Here is a 24,631-nt window from a genome sequence, read left to right as displayed (position 1 = left end):
TGTCAAAGTGTCTTATCCAAAAAAAAGCAAGAAAAGAATATCATTGATATATTCAAAAAGACAACATACTGCTGTTAGAAGTAACTTTTATTGTGCAGCTCTTTTGATACCAGTTAGTTTTTCATAATTTACATTGGATGATTAGGAAATTAAAATTTAGGTATTGTAAAGTTTCTTAACACAGAAAAAATACACTATAGTATGTCTCATGAAGTTTCAACATAGATAACTAGTTAAAGCTCCAATGAGTGGAATATTGTGTAAAAAGCATAAATTATCTTGGAAGTTGAAGAATTATTGATAACAGACTTTTAAAGAGTAACATATCTTTACCTTTTCCAGTAAAACATTACATACTTTTCAGTCAAATGTGGTCAAAATCTGCCAAATATTTTTTGTAAAGTACCGTAGAAACACACCAACAAATTTTTTTTTTTATGTTTATAAGAATATTTACTGTCCTCCTCTTTCTCAGCTAGCTCAGTAGAAAGTTGAAGATATTAAAACAATAAAAATTCAGATTTTGATACTTTTGGTGGTCAGAAAATGGAGAGCTTATTGTGTAGCTTTGTTCTTACCAACAAACAAACAACATTAATGGAATAATAATGCAAGAAATTATCTTGCAAATTCCTATAATGATAAGTCTAATGTTAGGTAAATTAATCTTGATTTTTGATTATTTCCTTTCTAGCAAGATTTTTCTTGGGGCAAATAAACTTGCATGTTAAAAAGTAAAATCTCATTTAATACAACTGATGAGGAAGTGGATTCAGTAAAAGGCCATTACTATGTCATTACAGTAATAACATTTAAAAAGAAAAATTAACAAGTAACATTGGATTAATGTTAATTTATTCTGCAAAATGATTCTTCTTTTAGTAGAGAACAAGTAAAGTTTACAGGTTAACATTTACTTAACTAAAAATTTACAGACAACAAGAAAACTGTTGGATCATCTAAGCCCATCCTATCCACTAAACTAAATTTTAAAAAAAAATAGTTCATCAATTCTTCTCTTAAACTTATTGCATCTGAGGGCAGTTTATTCCAAGGCCAACCACATTCTTAGAAGAAAAAAATTTGTTTAAACTGAATATTACTACTGCCCTGTCAAAATTTATATTTGCACCCCTCAAGTACTACCATTCTCACAATTAAGTAAAAAAAAAAAATATGTATCAGCACTATCAGTTATCGTAACAATATTAAACAGTTCAATCAGATCTCCTCTAACTCAAGATAAAACAGTTTTAGAAGTCTTAACCTTTTGTCATATTTATTTATTTTGAAAAATAAAGCCCTCTTGGTAAAGTAGAAGTAAAGTATGTAGGTCAACATTTAGTAAATTTAAGGACAACAAGGAAACCATTTCCAACAGTTCAATGTTCCTAAGGTAAGGAGTCCAAAATTGAATACACTTTTTGAAATGTAGCCTAATCAGTGACCTATATAATGAAATTATAACATATTTATACTTGTTTTCAACATTTCTGTATATTCATCCTCAAAGCAATAGCACATTATTTGGACAGGCTTAAGAGACATGATCCACAGAACACTAGGATCCTTTCTTTCTGTAACACTATGTAGAATATTCCCATCAAAATTATGCTTATAAATCACATTATGATAGTCCCACATGACAAGCATTACTTTTCATTTATTATAATTAAAAGCCATCTGCTATTTATTTGCCCAACTTTCACAAAATGATCTATTAGGTTGAGGAATAATTCGTGAGCATTTTTAAATAATTTCATTCAAGCATTATATGCAAGACTATACAATACTTCAATGCATGAACACATTACACCCAAAACATTTATTATGATACTTTATTTCATGTAATACCTAGGTATATAGTATGCATTGTTTTAAACGAAATTGCAAGAAATTAAATGCGAAAAGCAGATGGTGTCGAAAATGCTCGATTTTGTCCACTTGACATTCCATTTAATGAGCTGAAAATGAAAGCAAAAATTAAAGACATATGAAAATCAAACACACCATCTATTAGAGCAGAAAATTATCTACCAAATGACATGAAATATTTTGCAAAAGCATTTCATTTATGAATATATTTTGTTAATTTGAAAAAATGCTCACAAATTATTCCTCAACCCAATACATCCATTTGTAAATAAACATACCCCTCACAGCCAGCAACACCCATGACCTTAATATCATCAGCAAATTTATGTAATTTATTGTTCAACCTTTCATCTGTGTTATTGATGTTAATCAAAAAGAGCAAAGGTTCTAACACTGAGCCTTGATGCACCCCATATATGACATTAATCCAGTTTCACTGAACTCCATCTATAACAATCTTTTTTTTCCAGCCAGCCACTTTTCTGTTTCGTGAGCCTCCACATCCCTCAAACTTGAGACTTTTTTTTTTAACAAGCCTTATGTGTGCTCCCTTGTCAGATGCTTTCTCAAAATCTCAATACATCAAATCTTACCTAGATAAGTTGTAACCTCTTCAGAAAATTAATACAACAATATTTTCCCCTAATGAAGTAACTTTGAAATGTTAAATTTTGTTGAATGATTTTGCAACACATCTTTTATCATACTTTCAAAAACTTTTCTCAACAGTGATGTAAGATTAATAGGCCTGTAATTACCATAACAATTCTATAATCTTCCTTGAAAAAAGAGTAAAATTAAGTCAACATAAAATTATTTGGCTCCTACCACTATTCAAGGACTAACAAAAAATGTAGTAAGTGGCTCACATATCCAATTCTTATCTTCCTACAAAACCTTTGAGGAAATATATGTAACTCAGGAGCTTTATCATTCTTTAAACTTTCCAAATGGTTCTTAATAAGCTCAGAGTTAATGTCATCGTATTTTTAAACCTTGTTTTTATCTAGTGACTGTTCAGGAATATTTCTTAGAATTTGATTAGTAAACATTGGAAAAAATTAGAATGTAATAAACTAGTTGTCTCATATGATATGAGTCTTTTACTAATTCCCAATGGCTTTACTCCTGTCCTTGGTGTATTTAACCTTTTGGTTTTAGTAAGTCAGAGTGCACATGTCACAACCTTGTACAGAGTTATATTCAAAATTTAATTTTGATTTACTAAATACTGTTGATACTTAACAATGAATATCATGAAAAAAAGCGTATGTTGATATTTAGTACAATAAAATAACAAAGCTCTGTTTTCACTGATGTAGAAGACTATCTTAATATGAAAGCATAACAGAAAAAGAAGTAAGAGATTACAAACTGGGTACTAGAAAAAAAAGACAATTTTTCCTTATTCATTTAAACTTTTTTATTTTTAGGAAATGAACATTTCTTGGAACTAACTAAACATGCAGTTGTGAAAGAAATCAGGTAAATAAAAATTAATCTTGTGTGAATCACGATAAAATATTAATGATAATCATATTAATATTTACATGCAATTTTTATATTTATGTGTGATGATGACAATGATAAAAGATTGCTACTAAAGAGGAAGAGATTTCTGTTTACCCTTGATGACGAGAAACCCACTTGAAATAAAAATTGATGTCAGAACGTTCTGAGTACAGATTTCTGTTTAACAAGTTCTCTGCTACTGGTTACATTAATAATTTCTATCGGGTATCATCCCCTGCTAGTACAGCAGTATGTTTCCAGATTTACAGCACTAAAATCAGGGGTTCGATTCCCCTCGATGGGCTCAGCAGATAGCCTGATGTGGCTTTGCTTTAAGAAAACACACACACTATCAAAGTGCCAACCACACTTTTCTGTTTTTTTACTTAAGCCAGGTGCCTGATATTTATATAGGTAACTATACTTTATTTAATTGGCTTATAGTTTTAGTTAATTGGTGTAAAACACTTATACTTTTCAAGCTGTATCTGTTATTTTTTTTCTGAATATCTTTGTATATGACTTACAGAACTGTTAAGGTATTTTTTGTTTTCTTCAACAAAAATTATACCAACTGATGTATCTGTACCCTGGATGGAAGTTATGTAAATTCGTGGTTAATGAAAGGTTATTTTAGGACATGAAAAGTCATTTCCTTTATATATAATTTTAAAAAACCTCAAAACACTCATAAAAACAGCAAAACACAAAATATGAAACTGTAAATTTGCATGTATCTCCTCATGGACCCAACAAATTTTCATGCCAAATTTGGTGAAGATCCATCAATATCGGTAAAGTAGTGGTAAAAAAAATCCACAAAATCACTAATAAAAACTACAAGATGCAAAAATACAAATATGCATTTCTTCATAGACCTAATGAAATTCCATGCCAATTTTGATGAAAATTGATTCATACCCTGCAAAGTATTTATACCAACATACAAGAGACAGTACTATTATATTTATATAGATAACACTTGTGCATTAGATCCACATGTGATGTATTCATAACATCATACCTGCACCCTGAGAATGGAGAAAAATAAACTTCTTTTTGATGGGAAACACAAGAGAAATGGGAAAATCATGACCCCTATTGCAAACCTACATGTACATTGGATTAAAATTTCAGGAAGTTAGGAGTTGCAAATTGCATAATAAAAAGTTTTGCCAGTATTATATAAGTTCCATTATAGCATGATGTAGCCACTTTTATTAGCATTTAATTTTGTAACAGAACAAGAATAGACAGGAGGATAAAGAACCTTGTGGATGTGCTTATGAACGAACTTCGGGTGAGCCCAGACAGGTCTCTTCAGGGTGGACCTAGAGCTGCCAGAAGAGCTGTTGGCTTACTTATCAAACTAGGAAAGTCATCACAGGTATTTGATATGTTTTCTAGTTTTGTGGTTCATCTGTGTTTTTTTAAGATGAGTATGTAGATGTGAGACAAGTAAGTTATGCATTACATTTATTCTTTCAGATTACAAATACTGTACTATATTATGTATGCCAAAGAAATCAGAATTCATCTTGCAGCTTTTGGTGTATTGTAAAAAACTTCTTTATAAAGTTAATTATTCTTTCTGGGAGAATGTTATTTTGAAGCACTGTTTTTTGTGTTTGGTAATCATGTAATTGAAGTAATGGTAATCTAGCTTGTTAAAACGATAGCATAGATGTGATATGGTAGTTTGTTAAAAAAAATATTAAATGAGCAAAAACACAAGATTTTAACCATATCAGTTTTAGCTGCTTTGTTTTCCTGTTCAGCTTATTTGGGGTATCCACTTTTTATTATGCATTTCTTATGTTCAATTAAAAAAAATAATAAGTTACAAACATTTCAAGTTCAAAGGGAAGATATTCTTTAAATAGGTTGTATGGACAGTTGGTACAAAAAAACTGACATTCCTGGAAGATGTTCATGTATTTTTTATTACCACTGTCTGAATTACAGAAGCAGTAACAAAATTCTCTTTGAGATTAATTTGAGAAAGCAAAGGAATTGTTTGTTTCTCATTGAAGAATGTTTTTGTTTTGTATCTTTAAACTACTTACTGATGCATTAAACAAATGAGCAGTGAAGACTTTGCCAAACAGTTTTAATACCTATTAGAGTAATCATTATTGCTTTTAAACATAAATAGGAATAATTAAAACTCTGCCAAGCATTTTAACACCTATTAACATTTTATCTTATAACATGATATATCAGAATGGATAGCGAAATATACTTATGATAATAATGTATAAAAATCTCCACTTTTTGCTCTAGTGAATTTGAAGGAAATAATAAGGAAACTTACTATGTAATAAAAACTTAAAAAAGCAATGGATATCTTTGAACTAAATAAATCAGTTTATAACCCTAGCCCTAAAGTAGCTACAATTATTTCTAGTGTTGTGCTGTGATGAGACTATTCAGTCATTAAGTATACAAATGATAAAAATATAATGATTTTTGGCGTGGCATTGTAAAAAAATCAAGTTGAACAAACCATATTAATGCTGAAGACTAACAACCAAACTGTGAAAATAATAAAGTTCTGGCAAAATATTATAAATTTGTGTTTCAACTGTTCACTTACATAGTGTATCAAGAAATAGTTTGATTATAGTTTTTTAAACTTTTATTTGTGGTTTTATTGTTTTTTTATATAGTTTCTGTAGATCCCAACAAGAGGTGTAATATGTTCATTATTGTTATGTTTACTTAGTAATCTTTTAAGTAGCTAATCAGAGTATTAAACTATTTTACCAACATACCTTTCTATGTCCACAGTTGTATATTTATCATTGTAATGCCTTATGTTGAGGTATTTACATCAGAAATGCCTGCTGAAATTCATCAAAAGTATATAACTGTCACTGAAGTGCTAAATTTAATATCTGAAGGCTCCTTTCTTATCATTGTAAATACCACCAGTAATTTGTTAAAAAATAAAGCTATGGTAAACTTCTACAATACAGAATGTCCCAGAATTCTGGATCCATAGGGAAAAACAGTCATTTTATTCTTAAAATTAAACACATTTCTAATGTTGGTTGTACATATTTCATGAAATAAAATACCCTGATGACAAAGTATACCAAGAATTGATATGTATATGTCTGTTAATAACATGCAGTTTGAATAATAAATAAATGAAGAATACATTCTGTAGATTTCCATATAGACCCAGACCTCTGGGACACCCTTTATATTCATTTACAGAAAGAAATATATTTTGGAATGATTTCACACAAACATTCAGAAGTAAAATTCACTACAGGTATATTTTTATTCATATTGATATAACCCTTTTTTCAGGCTTGTAACTTGTTTTTGAAACATCGTAGTGCTATCTTAAAACATTCAGTGAAACAGAAAAAAATGGAAGGTGCTACTGTTCCTTTTATTAAGAGGCTTAGCTCAGTCTTTTTCAACAACATGATGGAAACAGGTCGAGAATTTAATAGAGCTTTTTCAAACAGCAACAGATGTGCATCAGGTATGTGTGAAATTTAAGTAAAGAGAACAGGCTATGATGACATTGTTTTGTGTTTTTGTCAAACTGTTTTAATTTGTCATCACTTAAGGTTTTATTCTAAGCTGTAGAAACAAATTGCAGCAACATCAAAATGTTCTTAACTAAGGAGGGAAATAAATAAATTAATATTTCATTATGAATAAAATAAATACAAATTAATCTTTATCCAGCCATTTTGTGTCCTGTTTTTGTTGTTCTTATATCTTGTATCATGAAAGTATTTACTGCAATAAAAATACACCATAAAAAAGTGTGGAAGAATTTGTCATAATGATAAAATGTAATGTTGAAAAAGATTGTAGTTTTACCTGGTAATTACTTACAGTCAACCAGTTAAAAGTTCTTAGAATTATGGGATACAGCTTTTAACAAGTAAGCTCAGTGTCATTTCAAGTTGTTCTTTCTTGTGGCAAACATACTTGCCGTTGTTTGTAGGGAGGCATAGAAAAAGTTTAAAAACATAATTCACTCAGTTGAAAAAAGTATTAGGATATGAAGCTCAGCAATTTTTGCTTGAAGAGAACCTCCCATGTTATTGTAAGTTACTACTTAAAAATTAACAACAATTTTAAAACACAAGCATAATAAACATTACACCCCAACCATAAAGCATGTTAATTGACAAAAGTGCTTCAAAGAGTCTCATTTGATAAGTTTTCTCCAATTTTTTGTTGGCATGTAGGCAATATAAACATGTTTAAAGGTAGTACAACAACAATTCAGTAAGATAATGTCATTTAAGTGACATCTTATGTTTCCCCAAATGTTTTAACTGACTGAGCAGATAGTCATTGACCTATCATTAACTGTGGAAACTACTGTGCTGTTTTATATACTTATTGTAAAAATTCTAATTTAAATTATGGTCAATGACTCTGTTGTTTATCGATGAACATCTACACCAAGCCATATTGTTAGTTCTTTATACTATTCCTAAACCAGAAGATATTAGGAATTTGATAATATTTTCAAAAGGACATGAAAATGGAAAAGTTAATTTGGAAATAATATCTTCAAATGCAGTCTTTATTTTTTATTTTAAATTATTTCATAAAATAATATATAGACACAAATAACTTTTGCTAAAAACTTGATAAAGTTTTGTGTAAAGACTGCATGACTGCAAATGGGTATTTTGAAAGCACATGCAAAATAGCTGCATGTATTGAAAGAAGCAGGAAGTTAGTGGTTGCTCTGTCATTAGCATAGGGTATTTATTTTTTTTATATACCAAATATATGTTATTGGTATCACTGTTTTATACTTTCATGTGCTCTTAAAAATAAGGTTAATAAATAATCACTTTACATTCTACATATATTGACTATAATAATTCAAATTGTAACAAAATTTTACTCAGGTGATGCCTATCTTTATCCTTATATATTTTCAATACTAGATACTTTGGCCTGGTATGGCCAGGTAATAAGAGCATTTGACTCATAACTGAGGATCATGGATTTGGATCCCCATTGTATCAAACATGCTTGCCCTTTCAGCTGTGAGGGTATTATAAAGTGATGGTAAATTGCACCATTTGTTGGTAAACGAGTAGCCCAAGAGTTGGCAGTGAGTGATGATGACTAGCTGCCTTCCCCCTTTGGTCTTACACTTCTAAATTAGGGATGGCTAGCATAGATAACCCTTGTGTAGCTTTGTGCAAAATTCAAAACAAACCAGTTACTTCATTGACCCAAAAAGTTGAGAACATGAAAGAACAAACATTAGGTCCCTAAATTGTTGATGATGATAATTTCAGTTTCAGCCTCTACTTTCCCATCATTCATCTTTTTTTATTTTCTTTTTTCCCAATTGACTTGAACATATGGCAGAATTGGTGTTTTGTCCCCATTATCTTTACTTTCTTAATATTCTAATGACTTTTGCTATTGTTGCTGCTTTCAGCATCAAAATTGTTATTACTTCATGTTTAGATATTTTGTTTATCTTTTCTGATGTCATGAAATTCATATTTCTCAATAGTTAGCACTTTAATCACTTAAATACATTTCAATTTACAAAGAAAATTTGATATCAAGTAAATACACAATACCATGTAGAGTAGTATTAAATAAAATAAAGTTTACATCCACGAAAATTGGAACAAGAAGCTTATACTGAAATAGGTTTTGACACTGTTAGAGATCCAGGCTTATAAACTTGGAGTTACCATAAACAAGTTAATAACTTTACAACATCTCAGTAAATGGGTCTAAAAGGTATTACTTTAAAACACATTGTTTCTAACATGCGTATAAATTAAATCCAAGTATTTTATTTTACAAAAATACCAATGCATGTTAGTTTGCTTGCTGGATTTTGTGCAAAGGAATGTGAAAGCTTTCTACACGAGCTATCTCCAATTATAAATTGGTAACGTTTAAGAAAAGGTGGCTAATCAGCACCACTCAATGCCAACTCTTGGGCTACTAATGCTAAACTGACTAATGGAATATGACCAGCATTTTTTATAGCCCATTCCACAGCAAGAGTTATACATATAAAAAATTCATGATAACAAGAAACCCATTTGAAATAAAAATGGCTTATATGAGTGTTAAACTTCAATTAAAATAACGTACAGAACAACATTTTCATCTTCTTAGGTCATCTTTAGATTAACAGAGAGAGTTGGCAGATGTGTGTGTGTATATATATTTGGTAACAGGCACAAATTACAAAACCTCAGCTCCATGGGCAAGTGTTTGGCCATCTGTGAATACAAAATGTACACTAGGCAATATAATGTGACTTTTTACAATGCATTGTTATAAAAAGGTTGAAATAAAGATTTTATTTCATTCAAAGAATTTTTTGTAATATTTCCATTTAAATTTGATCAGCTTCTACCAAGAAACTACAATATAAAATGAAAATAATTTGTTTTAAATATTTCAATTAATTTAAAAATGTTTGTGAAGATAATCAAATTTAAATTGAAATCCTACAATTTTTTTCTTTCTTTTTTCTAAGTAGAAAAAAAAAACTTCTTATTAAACGTAGTAATGCAATATAATTTTGAATACCAGTTGAGCACCTTGGATATTATTCTTAAGGTTTTTACAATTTCTAATTAGATATTTACAAGAAAATAATTGTAAAAAAGTGAAGCTAAATTTTTATAGTCAAATGTGGTGTAATTTGTTTTTATAGATATCCTTCATGTACACATTCAGAAATGTTTTGCTTTTCTTATGTTTAGAAGTCAGTATATTTGCAAGTTATCATGATGAAAGTATTTTTCTAATGCAAGATAGCTAACTGTAAAAGAAACTCATGACATATAAATACGTGTCTATCCACAGCATATGTAGTGTGGTCAAGAAAACAGCTTCAACAATTTGTACAAACATTTTCTCGACATGTGTTCACTACTCAAGTCTCCCTCCGAACTGCTGCTGAATGTGTTGCATTAGTGAAAGGACACTGTGACCAGGTATATGTCAGTAACTTACTTTTGTAGTATGTCATTAATATTGTCAGAAAAATGTTCAAAGGAACCAATATTTTAATTTAAATATAAATTACTTCCTCCATGGAGAGAACTTCTTTTTTTCAAATTACACTTTAGTAAAAGGTTTACAGTAATGTGGAAACTCAAGCATGGCTGTAAATATTTCTGTTTACATTCATCTATATATAGATGACACTTTTACATGGAATTAATGTCTAACAGTGTAATATTTGCAGTTTTCCAATGAAATGGTAATATTGTACAAACTGTTACACAAAATAGAGCAAACCTATTTTTGATAATAAATAAGATATGTTGAGCAAAAATATAAGATGAGTTATATGTAAATTAGAAAATAATTTTATTACTATAAAAGCAGATTGCAAAAATTGTAGATATTGTGGAGTAAACATCAACCTTTATATCACACCAATAAAAGTTTATATAAATTATTTTAAGTAAATCATTAACACCCATTGTACCTCATTTTCTTATCCTACATTCTCTTTCAGACAAACCTTTAGGGTAAATGTTTCCCTTTTTCATTCAGAAGGGACTAGAGAGACTTGTTGGTTCTCCAAAGTCAGTAAAGAAGCTTCGATCTGGTGACATATAAGTGGAAACATCCACATCTCAATACAGTGAACTCCTCTTGCATTCAAAGGCGATTGGAGATAAACCTGTTGAGGTTACACCTCATGCTACTTTGAATTCATTGTGAGGAATTATTGTTGAGAAGGATTTGAAGAACATATCTGAGTCAGAGATTCTCACTGGTTTCTCCATTCATGAAGTTTCTGCAGTGAGGCCTATCTCCACTTGCAAAGATGGAATTATAATGCTGACTAATATCCTTGTTCTGACATTTAGATCACCATGTCCACCTGTGACCATCAAGGCAGGTTATCTTAATTGCAGGGTACGGCCATACATTCCAAACCCTCTCCGATGTTTCCAGTGTCAGCGGTTTGGTCACTCAAAGATGTCATGTCATGGTTCCTTAACTTGTGCTTGTTGTGGTGGCAAGAACCATGATGCCTACAAGTGTGAAATGGACCCTCATTTGTATCAGTTGCGATGGTTCTCACTTGTTCTGCTTTTCTTTTGCCCTAAATAGTTGGAAGAAAAAGAGGTGCAGCATTTGAAAATGATTCATAACATTGTTTATCCTGAGGCTCGACAGTTGCTGTCCACCACTTCATCTCAGATGTATGCTGCTGCACTTTATTCCACAACTACAGTGGGAGTGCAGACAGATCTCTCTGTTCCTCCAAAAGAATCATTCTCAAAACAAATGAAAAGTCTTTTGACCTCCATGGTTAAAAAAGTTGATGAATCAACTTCAACACCCATCTCTGTCCCTTGCATATATTCCAATAAATACCAAGATCCACTTCCTTTGGTTCCAGGTACAGGCATTTCTTTGGATATATCTTCTCCCAAGGTGCAAAACAATCATTTGTTCACGCTCTCAGTCACTGGAATCCCCTTCCAACAGCAATGATCTGCCCAATCGACCCAGGGCAGGATCCATGGAGGTTGATAGATGTCTCTCAAATAAGGACAGTAAGGAAAAAGACGTGGTTGTAAACAGAAGGGTTTTCCACCCAATTTGCCTGCAACATAAATAAAAATGGCCACCTTGATACAATGGAACTGTCGAGGTTTACTTTCTAATCTGGATGACATCAAAATACTGATTGCTTCCTACCATTCTGTATGTCTTTCCTTACAGGAAACATTTCTGAAATGTGCCGATACAGTTACCTTTCGTCGGCTTTCTTTGTACAGAAGTGACAGGCTGTGTGATGGACAAGTGCATGGAGGGGTAGCACTGTTGGTTGATCAGCACGTGCCCACCCTGCCTTTGTTACTCGACACACCCTTGGAGGCCATAGCCATTTGTGTTTCCTTGGGTTGTACCATCACTGTTTGTTCTCTCTATCTGTTACCTGGAGAGACATATAATCAATCAGGCCTTGATGCTTTCATTGAACAGTTGCCATCTCCCCTTTTTAATCCTGGGGGACTTTAATGGACATCATTCCCTCTGGGGAGGTGCTGTTATTGATAGGAGGGGTTGCTCTGTAGAGCATATGCTCTCTCTTTCTAATACTGGTTCTTCTACTTATTTCCATGTACCTAGTCAGTTCTTTACTGCTATTGATCTCTCAATTTGCTCCCCTTTATTATTCTCCCATTTTTCATGAAGGGTTGACAATAATCCATGAGGCAGTGATTATTTTCCTGTAATTTCGAAAGAGACTGGGCATGGTCAATGCCACCCGACCCTTGTGCCCCCGTGGATGCTGGATCAAGCAAACTGGCACTCTTTCACTGCTCTTGCAGAAGTTGATCCTGCCACAGTCTGTAAGCCATCAATAGACAGCTGTGTGGCAGCAGTATCTGACTGTATTATACATCAGCTTCTCAGTTTATTCCTAAAACCTCGACACGTTTTTCACTATATCCTTGTCCGTGGTGGATTTCTGCCTGCCACATAGCACAGAAGGCTCAAAAACAGACCTGAAATACTTTCCATAGATATCCCACACTCTCGAACTGCATTGCTTTCCAGCAGGTCCATGCACATGCTCAGTGGGTAAGATGTCAAAGCCAGAAGGAATCTTGGATTAAATTTACAACCAGCATATTTACCACCAATTCCAAAGTAATGTGGGACAAGATTCGAAAAGTCAGTGGGCAGTATACTTCTGTCCCCCTCTCATTCTTGTTCTCTGATAGCCAGGAAGTAGCTGATACCCAGAGCATCACCAATACTCTAGGTGAAAACTTTTGCCAGGTATCTAGCACTTCTGCTTCTTCCTTTACCTTCTTGGCCATCAAGACTCAGGCAGAGCGATCATCTCTTTACTTTTGAGCTGATTGTCTCTATGACTATAATTGTCCCTTTACACTGGTGGAACAAAAACTGGCCCTTCATTGGTCTGGCAGTACCTAATGATGTACACTATGAAATGCTGTACCATCTATCTCCTGCTTCTCTTGATATTCTTCTGATTGTTTTTAACAGGATCTGGCAGGAGAGTGTTTTTCCTGATGCCTGGTGCAAGGCTTAGGAAGGATCCAAAGATTCCTTCAAGCTACTGTCCAATTGCTATGATGAGCTGTCCCTGTAAGACCTTAGGTAGGATGGTTAATGCTTGTCATTTGGTTTCTCGAATCAAACAACCTCCTCCCAATGGGGTTTCCGACAAGAGCTCTCCACCGTGGACCACCTGATTTGACTTGAAATGTCAGTCAAAGAAGCCTTTCTCAAACAACATCTTGGATCAATATTTTTTGACATTGAGAAGGCTTATGATACAACATGGAGGTATGGCATTTTGCAAGAGCTCCATATATATATATATATATATATATATATATATATGGGTTACGTCCATTTGCCCATTTTTTAAAATTTTTTTTAATGGACAGGAGATTCCAAGTTCATGTGGGCTCAACATTTTCCCATTCTTTTCTACAGGAACTTTTCAGTATAAAGATTAATGTCATCACTGAACAACTCCCTCTTGCTATTGCAAACAGGCTTTATGTCGATGACTTTCACATTTCATGTCAGTCGTCAAACATGAGGTATATTGAGTAGCAGCTACAGACTGCCCTCAATCGTTTACTGAAATGGACCACAGCAAATGGCTTTAACTTCTCTCTCTCTAAAACTGTTCACATACACTTTTGCTGCCAGGGAGGTATTCATCCTGATCCTGAACTCCGTATTGGTGACTTGTGCTGCCTGTGGTCCCTGAGACAAAGTTCTTGGGGCTTATCTTTGACTGTAAGCTGACCTTCATACCACACATCAAGCAGCTACGAGTCAAGTGTGCAAGAGCACTGAACAGCCTCTATGTCCTCTCTTTCACCAATTGGGGAGCAGATCTATGTTCTATGCTAGAGATATATTGTGCTTTTATTTGATCGAAACTCGACTATGGATCACTGGTCTATGGCTCTGCCAGATCCTCAGCCTTAAAGATGCTGAATTCCATTCATCATCAAGGACTTCAGCTCTGCACTGGGACTTTCTGCACTTCCCCAGTTCATAGAGTCTCATGAACTTTCTTTGCACTTCTGCTGTTTGCAGCTGTCTTTACTATATGCTTCCACACTTTGTTCCTTACCAAAGCATCCCACCTGGGGTTGTGTTTTCCTTTGTCATTGGGCAATGCATTTTAAGAACAGACGATGTGCCATTTCTCCTTGTGGCCTTTGTATCCAGGCACAGCTGGATGAATTGGGTCTGTCCTTGGATAATGTTGCTGTATCCACTGGTCAGCTGATCCTGCCATGGCTTCTTACAGTCCTCAAATGTGACCTATCCTTAAATCATCTGAAAAAAGCAGACACTTCTGACAGGAAATACTGTTTGCTATTTGCTGAACATCTTTCAAACCATCTTTTCATTCCTATTTATACAGATGATTTGAAATCAGGTGACTGTGTGGGCTCTACCATGGTTTGTTGTGGTTTGGTGGTTGAGGGCAGAATCCCCTCTACAGCTTCTATGTTCATTGTTGACCTGTACACCATTTCTCTTGTCCTGGATCACATAGAAGCTAAGCAATACTCAAACTGCACTATTTATACTGACCTGCTTAGTTTTCTACTGCCCCTGGAATTGCTTCACATTAGTTTACATCCTGTTCTTGCTGATATTCAAAACTGACTGGCCCATTTCTCTTTAACATCTACTTCTATCCAGCTTTTCTGGATACCAGCCCATGTTGGTATTCACGGGAACAAGCTCACTGACATCGCAGCTAAATCTGTCTGCTCTGGCACTATCAATGCTGTGCCTGTTCCATACATGGACTATGGTCCTGTATTCAACGCTCAGCTCCATGCCAGTTGGCAGTCGACTTGAAGTGAGCAATGTGAAAATAAGTTTTTCAAATAAAACCCTATATTGGACTTTGGCCGTCTTGTTTCTGTAAGAATCGGAAAGATGAACTTGTTCTAACTGGACTACACATTGGTCACAGTTTCTTAACTCATCGTTTTCTTTTATCTGGAACTGATGCACCAGTGTATAGTCTATGTAACACTCAGGTCACAATAAGCCACATTTTGCTTTCCTGCCATCGTTATGACTCACAATGGCACCATTTTAAACATGTTCTGTCCCAAGGTTTGTCCTAACGGTAGACAGTGTTATTGGTGATGGTGACACTGTCCACCTTGGTAATGTTTTAATTTTATAAGGCCATTAATCTTTTTGATGCAATTTAAGTTTTTTAATTTATACATTGTCTTTTTTTATGTGATTCCCTTTTAAGAATCTAAGTCCATCTAGTTCAGTTTCAAATTAGAAAATGGTCGTAATGTTAAATAACTCAAAACCAGGACTGGAATGGCAAACTTAGGTGACTAACACTGCTGTTTGAACTACCTGCTAGTCATCTTGGCGAGTTATTATTAAAATTTTGCAAGAAGTCTTTTAAAAGTTTCATAACTTTTGAAATTGATCATAATGTCAAATAACTCAGAACCAGGACTGGAAAGGCCAACTTCAGGTGACTGATGGTGGTTTTTGTACTTACCTGTTAGTCTTCTTGGCGAGTTATGATAATTACAGTTATGCTACAGAAAGCCCTTTACAACTTGTATTAATGTTGTACACTAGATGTAAACATTGGTTTTATACTGTTTATGTTTTTTTTAAACTTTATTTTGTTTTACCTTAATTTCCTTTTATGAATTTTACTAAATTTAATTTTAACTTTTTACCGAATGTTTTGGCGCAGATAGCCTAGCTGCTTTGTGCCATAAAACACCAAATCAACCAAGATAAGTAGTTTTTAAGATAACCATTTTAAAAATGGGATTTCATTTATAATCACCATGTGAATTCTTACACATTATGTTTAGCTAATTTATCACATTAGTTATTTGTAAATAATATCATGCACATAGTGAGTGAAAGTTAGTCTCATAAAGTAGAAATGAAGAGGGATTATTTTATATTAGTGTACTTGTTCATATCGAATGTGTTTTAATTTAAATTAAGCTGTTATTATGTGATTTTAAATTAATTTTTGTTTGTATTGGATTGAGACTAAGAAAAGCTTTGTGTTTATTTCTCAAAAATGTATGAAACAAATGTTTTAAACTACTATACTGTTTGTAATATTGATGCCCAATGTATATATTTTTTTAACAAAGCTGGAACTTATAACAGTTCATGATTTTGAATACTGATCTTCATAAATTAAAAATGATGCATGATTTTTGTATCTTTATTGTAATGTTACTACTTATCCTTGAATTTAAATTTTAAAAATTACAGAAATAAGACCCCAAACATTAACATGGTGATATATTTTGGATTAATCTGTAAAACCAAATACTTCATAATTGTAAGTCCTGCTGTTAGTGGTTTGTGTCAGAAGAGTCATAAAGTACATTGAAGTCTTTAAAATAAATATATATATATATCTAACAGTATTTTCTTTTGTGTTGTCAGTGTTTGTGGATATTTCCCAAAGTAAGTTTTCTTTTAGGCTCTGAAGTTATTTTTTTTCTTTATTTTAATGTATGTTAAACTTTTAGCTTGTTGAGATTGGGCTGGACATTCTATTTGTTTTGAGCAACCTTCTGCAGGCTGATGTTGAAAGAGTAATTACAGAAAGTCGGGATAAAATGTTGGAAGCAATCAAGCTGAGAGCAGCAGAAGATAAGTGGCGACCACAGAATCATCAAAACAAGGCAGGAATTTCCAAGTTTGTTGAAGATATGACAGAAATTGGTATTGCAAGCATTCATAGATATGTTTATGGTAATTTTTACTTTTTCTTTTCCATAAAATAACTGACATATATTAATTCCTTAAGAGGACACTTTTTGATCTTTCACAAATTGGTGAAGACCCCAGCAGCTACTACTTTACATATAAATGTTGTATACTAATAGCTATAGTAGACAAACTTTTTTACTTCTAATTTATTTGTTATCAAACTGTGTTAAACACACTTTAGTAATTGAGAAACAAAATATTAACTTATTTTACCATATGGTATTATCAATAAGTGCTTTTAAAATTAAATACAAGGTTTAGATTCTAGAATTTAGAAGAATAATTAGATTTAATTAGAACTTTTCAGTCACATTGTAAATTAACATCTTGTGTTATAAATTAACCTAAAACTACCCAGTGAACTGGAAAGAATTATGTGAAGGCACAAGTTGATTAAAAAGACAATTTTGATATTAATGGACAAGTCAGACATTTCTGTTTCTATACTGAGGACTTCAGACTTTTTGTACTATACAATATCAGTGTGAAATTTAGTATTGCCAATGAAAGGAGCTATAGAATCAGTATTAAGTTCATTTTTTTACATTATCAAGCATTTATGTTGATGATTGTTGTGTTATCAACTGGCATGGCAGTAATTCAGAGAAAATTTCACATAGGCAATTGAGGTACAAATTTCATTACTTTTGTTTAGATGAATGCTGGGTGGCATTGACAAGCAACACAACAATGTTCAGTAAATCCTACTTAAATTTTCTTGATGATTTGTTGAAGTTACATACCCTTACTTCAAATAAACTGATTGTGGATTCCTTAGTGGTCACTTTCAGGGCACAACTACGGCATGTGGAAGCTTCACTTAACAGTGAAATTTTTAAATCTGAAGTAAGTAACTTTTTCCCTAATTTGTTGTTTAGTTATTACTGTGTTTTTTTTCCAAACGTTACTGTAACTCACATTTTCTTTTAACTATCATTGTTCACTAAATTGGTATGCCTAAGCAGTAAGACATCCTGTAAATTGTGAAAACAGTTATAGTGGCTAATAACTGCTTCTGACTGAATTTGTATTCAAGATATTTGTTTTGCATTGCAAAGTCTAAAAGTAGAAGAACTTTAAAAAATCAAACTTTTCTGAAAACAACCTTGAGCATTGGTGAAGTGTCATGCATTTTGGTAGTTTGTCACCGAAAATTGGTTCTGCTAAATTGATACTTGTTAACTGTGTTGTAGAAACACCAAAGATTCTTATCAGTTATAATCATTATAGGTGCATAGTTTTCCAAACTATTACTATGTAAGTGAGATGAAAATAGTGAGAAAATATTTATTTTAAAAGGCTTCTAAATGTTCTTTGGAAAATAGGTTTAAATACATTTCAGTTATTCTTGGTTTGACTACAAGCTACTAACTGAAACACTGTTATCTTTCATCAACTTGTAACTTATTTCATTAACTTTTGACCTTGAATAATTGAGAAGATTTTGAGGTCCTTTTCTTTGCAGTAACTAAAGTCTTCTTGAACCGATGGGATTCTATTAGCTCTTTAAACATATTTTTCTAATTAACTCTAATAGGCCACATAAAAGTGTAGACAAACAATACCGTTAGTGTCATGCTTTATCACACTAATTAATGCTGACATTTTTTTTATGTATTTTACATTGAGAATGAGTAATTTCACCCAGTTCATTTGGTCAGTTTCTGCCATTGAGTGTTTTAAAGAGCACGAACATAATGTTATTCACTCTGATGTTTGAGTGGCATACAAAAAACGGTGTGTAATTTGAAAGATTAAACACCTACTTATATTAACCTTAATGAATACTCTTCAGATAATGGTGCTACGAGGTGTTTTGTTTGCATATTTCTTGTTACAAACTTTAAGACTTCAGTCACTAATGTGTTTAAATCAGACAGTTGGTTACTGTTCTAGTATTTTCAGCAATTCACTATTTCTACTTCTGACCCCTTGTCACTCTTATCTGTTTTTTCCAAACCAAACAGGCTCACTGCAATAAAATATTATTGTTCTTGTCAGTAGTTATTTTTTAAAAATACAAGCTATCTTTAAGGGCTCAATGTTTTTTGTCTTTTTTCCTAGAAAAACATAATATTGGCATCATTGTTAACCTTTCAATCCTAGAAGAGAGCTAATTGACATATTTTTCTGGATATGCAATCTTGCATTTAAATTTTCATTTCATTGTAATTATATCCTTGGGAGTTATTTAACCCTTGTTAAAGTGAAGTGTATTTATTCTTTTGAACTGTTCAGTATGTTTCATGAAGATCCACCCTTTTCACTTTTTGTCACTTTTTTTTTTAATCGTGCCCCCTAACTAATGATCTTTTTGTTGAAGAGAATTTATTTCCCTGCTGATTCCTAGGGCTCAAAAATGTCTAGGGAATTTATTTTCCAAATGACAAGTTTAAGTTATTTTTCGTATAAAATTTTTCATATGTTTTTAACAAAAGTGTAATATCTTTACATAAAAGTGCTGTTCAAAGTATATAATTATGAAATCATGTTGTAAGTAATTATAACATTGTTGGAATGTAAGACTATTTGTTTACATTTTATTAAAATGTTTTACACACACACTATACATTAAAAGATTCTACCAACTTAATTATTTGATCAGTTATTGCTATTATGATTTCATTCATTCTTTACTAATATGCACTTATAACATATTGTAAAGAAAATATACATTAGCTTTGTTTGACAGAAATATATTTTACTGTTCTACTTTATTTACATTTTGAGGTGAGTTTAATAAAAAAACAACAAACAAATAATTAACTAAAGAAACAGGTTGAGCCATGATTTATGAATGTTTGGGAATAGTTTAACATTATGTAGTTTATTAAAGATATCAAGCAATGGCAAACACATGTTATTATGCTAACTTTCATAGGATACTTTTCAACTGGAATAGCCAAGGACAAATACTCATTGTAGCTTACTGAAGTGGCACAATAAGATATTTATATTAAATTACTAGAACTTATGAGAACTTAAAGCCTTCTTTGAAAACCTTAGTATAATGAAACTCAAAAATACACTTTTCAAAGTCCAGATATAACACAAGCATGATAATTTTAAGGTAATTAACACAGGGGTTTTGAAGTATACATCCACGTGTTTAAGTAGCTTTACTGAACCTGGTGTAAAATACACATAGCATAATACTTCTGCACTTCTCACACCATCATCTAATAAAGATCAGGTTAGCATAAATTACCTTGTAAATATGTAGCTGAAATGGAAACTGCACTTGTATACTTTAGTCAAAATAATTCTGCAAAATTTCATGCTTTTAAATAAAACTCAAAATACTGAATGTTTTATTTGAAATTTGGATCATTTCCAGCTTGGACTGTGACTGTTTTATTAATTTAGTGTATTTGTTTGAATGCAAAGCTTAAGCAATGGGTTTTACCCAATGCAGAAATCAAAACCCATATTTTAAGCCCACTGCTGATCTACGAGAGAAAACCAAAATATAACAAAATTAGAGCTATGATATTTACAGATCTTTCTTAGTCTTATATCCTTCCCACTTGATTTCTGCTGTACCATTTTCCATTAAGAATTATTTTATATTTTTTAATTTACTAATGTCTAAACAGTTAACACTACTGAAACCATAACTTTTGTTGAAGCTTAAAGTGACATGACAATCAACTTTATCAGTTGGTAGAGCTAGCTGATTAGTGTAATTTGCTTACTCATAAATTATCTATCTCATTAATAGATCATTCTCAAAAGATGACAAAAAACTAATCCATTATTTTAATGAGATGTCTAATAATGGTAAAAATTGGATTTCAGTATCTGTTGTGGGCAGAGCAAAGATTGTCCATCGTGTAGTTCTGGGTTTGATAAACAAACATGAAGGCAGTAGTTCAATTAATTGATTATTTTCATGAGTCTTGTGGCACTTATTGATCAAACTAAATTATTTTTGTAGTATTAAACAACTGAATCATAATTTTGATTCATTAATCATTTTACATAACATTAATCAATACTTATAGGTAATTGATTGATTATTGTCCCTCTGTATTAATTACATGAGTTGATGAGAATTTCCTGTGCAATGCCAATTTTGACTAATTTGGATAATTAAATATTACTTTTACAGTTAATATATAATTATGTGATTATTTGTAGCTTTGCCTTGCCTTTAAAACCTTGATTCATGAGCTGCAGATACATCATTCTAAAGTTGAGTTCCAGGCTATGAAGCCAATGATGATTAGCAAATATAACAATAAAAGTTATTAAATACATTTTCCATTATTGTCTAACTCAATGTTGAGTTATTCATATGGGTATTCAGCAGAATGTTGAATGTGCTAGAAAAATAAATTACATACTTATTAAAACATTTCATTAAATTTGATATCAATACTGCAACACTTATTTAAATTCTTAATTATTATATCATTTGTATGCTCTTGATAGTCTAATTTAAATATATAGTTCGTTTTATTAAAGATGCATCGAACAGAGTTTACATTGTAAGCACATATCCATTTATTGTATTTTATGGGAGAAATTTCAAAATTATATGAACTTTTAAAGACTTGTACCTATTGGAAATTAATGAATAATTATAAAATCATAGAAATAAAGAGATGATGCTAGAATAAACTGATAATATTGCACAAGGAAAACACAGAGTGATTAATGCAGACAGGTTTTTGTATCTGCAGGATTTAGTAAAACGTTTACAAAGTATATGATGACACTGACGTGAAAAATTTACAGCACAGCAGAAAACACACAAGTGTGAGAGAAAATGGAGGGGGGGAAGTCATGTAGGAATTTTTGATAAATTGACACTTTAATATAATGAGGAATTATTTTCCTAACCAAAACCAAAAAGCAATTTTTTTACTACACACAGACTTTGAGATCAACTGCTATTTTTTAAAACACTAGAGTTTAGCTGCCATACAAGAGAAAAGACTGTTCCTTTACTGATGTCACTAGTGGCTTTCTGGCTAAATAGTGTCATGGCTAAAATCATCAGGAAATTATCTTCAAGATTTTTGGCTTGCTGTCATAATTACAAATACCGTTCATAATCTGTGTCATTATTATATTTTTAGGTAAAGTTTATTCAGAAGAATGCCACTTTTCTACTTGAAACACTATTGACATTAGCAGAACACCGTTTTGAAGAGAAACTTGGATTTGGTTCCCGTCAACTTTCAGAACTTCATGTTGAACTTCCTCGGCTAATTGGTGGGGCCTCTGAGAGCAGTTCATTGGGAAAGTCTTCTGTAACCAAATATTCATCTGTAGCATATCTGTAACTTTGTTCTCTGTTTTTGTTAAACTGTTATAGTGTAAATACCATATTATATTTACTAGAAAAGAAACACTTCTGATAAAGTCCAGAAGTCATTATATCATTGGAATTCATACATGCATTTTTCATTTATTTAATATAACATGAATACAAGCTTAATTGTTAAAACTATATCTAACCATCTAATTTCAGTTTTATAATTATTGAAAGCTGAATTACCAAACACCTTTTAATACCAAGCAGTTCAAGTACTAAGGGTCATTTTTTATCTTAAAGAAAAAGCATGATTTATTTACAATATAAGAGCAGTGTTGTTCTTCATACATTATCATTACAAAATGCCATAATATGATTATGTGGTTGTGGAGTGTTGTTTTAACCAGTTAGCTAGATGTTCACAAAGGATAAAGTAATTGTTAGCACAAATATCATGAATACATACAGAAGAACAACTGCAAAAATGCATTCAATAAATAACTTGTTTGAAAATATATAAGATACTTGTATTTATTCATAGCTCATAGCCTAAAGGTTAATTTAGTTACTTGAGAAGTGCCAGTGAGATGTGATAAACTTTAAAAGGTACAGAATGTTTACAGTATAATGGTGGATGGGAAGTTGAAGTTAATTTAGATTTGGTAATTTTTAACATTTTCTTCACTTTAAATTTACTTGCCTGGATTAGTTATAAGTTATTTTAAGATATTGTGCAATGATTGAAGTTTTGCTAATGAATGTATTACAGAAAATAGTTTAGCTTTATGCTGAACAGCAAAAGGTTAAGAAATAACAGATGGAGCTAACTTGTAATAGGTTATAATTTAAAATATTGGGGGCCACTAAGATTGCAAACTGCCCTATATATATTTCATACATTACATCTGTAACACAACTAAACACAGCATTTATCTGTTCAGTACAGTACAATCGAAAGTGCAGTTACTATTTGTTTATCAGTATTTAAAAATATTTTGTGAATATTTAGAGCAAGAAACTGTTATATATGATGTCTGCTTTTTTTAATAGTACTTAGTGTTAAAGATAAAAACTTAGTGCAATTTATTTAGTTACCATGTACACAATGATAAAAATATAAAAAAAATCAAGAACAGGTGGAATTTACTGAGTTATGGTAATTTGTAAGATGTGAAGAGTACGGCAAGCTTTAGTTTGATTTAGACTCCAAACATCATTAAAATAAAATGTTATTATTCTTTAAATTCATCACTTTTACTCTGTGATGTACATCTTCTAGGTATAAAATTATTCTAAGTATATTCAGATACATTGTGATGTACATCTTCTGGGTATAAAATTATGTTAAGTATATTAGAATACATAGGAAATTCATGATTTTTGAATGTAGCTAAACCTTATGTATCTGAAGCAGTGATAAGTTTTTTTTTTTTTTCTATCATAAATAATTGTTCATAATTTTAGAGTAGTTTTTAATAGAATGTTTGCCCTAAATTTAACACTTTTTTTCTGAGAAGTCACACCACCATAGTGATCGATATTATCAACAGGTTTCTCTGTTTTTACTACCACCTGAATAAATATTCTTGATTTTTGAGGCCAAAAATAGGTCTTTACAGACATTGAAAATAAATGTTTGAAAACTTTTAATGTCATACTTTATATATCAATAATAAACTTGGTTAGTCATGTTAAAACTACCTCTATAAGTTTCAGATATTGAATTATATCATCAACATTACATATAACCTCCATCATTTGACCATATTCCAATTTTGTTTCCTCAAACAACATATCCAGAAATACAAACTAAAACTGTTGTAGTACATCTTTGTTGTTACTACTTATGTTCAGATATGATCTGTCTTCTAAAGTACTATTGAAATAAGAAATAAAATCTGAGATCTTGAAGTTTATATTAATAAAACTTACTATCTTTAACTTTTTCTTAAACACCATCATTTGGTATACAGAAACTTTGTAATTTCCTTCACAAATTTGTCTGCATTTCCAAATGGTCTGTTTGAAATGTTCAAAAAAGAACGCAAGTTAACACACCTTCAGCCAGAGATGTTTATGTTTGTTTTATGTTTCAGTGATTTAAAAGAAGTTAACTTGATAATCCTGTCAACTATTTAACATATATACATTAATAACACTGCCTGTGTCCTG

General features: G+C 31.7%; 1 protein-coding gene across 3 annotated transcripts in view; it reads left to right on the top strand.

Moving 5' to 3' along the window:
* Exo84 (exocyst complex component Exo84) overlaps positions 1-24,159 on the top strand; it is a 56,518-nt gene extending 32,359 nt beyond the window's left edge. For all 3 annotated transcript variants that reach the window (XM_076499252.1, XM_076499250.1, XM_076499251.1), the window contains 7 exons: positions 3,309-3,360; positions 4,630-4,774; positions 6,706-6,886; positions 10,231-10,361; positions 16,953-17,178; positions 17,852-18,042; positions 22,281-24,159. In XM_076499252.1, coding sequence (XP_076355367.1) covers positions 3,309-3,360; positions 4,630-4,774; positions 6,706-6,886; positions 10,231-10,361; positions 16,953-17,178; positions 17,852-18,042; positions 22,281-22,487 — 1,133 coding nt within the window. In that variant the 3' untranslated portion in view covers positions 22,488-24,159. The remainder of the gene's footprint in view (positions 1-3,308; positions 3,361-4,629; positions 4,775-6,705; positions 6,887-10,230; positions 10,362-16,952; positions 17,179-17,851; positions 18,043-22,280) is intronic.
* The last annotated feature ends 472 nt before the right edge of the window (positions 24,160-24,631 follow it).

This window comes from Tachypleus tridentatus, chromosome 4 (genome assembly GCF_004210375.1).
Source record: "Tachypleus tridentatus isolate NWPU-2018 chromosome 4, ASM421037v1, whole genome shotgun sequence".
NCBI lineage: Eukaryota > Metazoa > Arthropoda > Merostomata > Xiphosura > Limulidae > Tachypleus > Tachypleus tridentatus.
The sequence above is the reverse complement of the archived record's forward strand: the minus strand, read 5'-3'. Positions and strand labels throughout refer to the sequence as shown.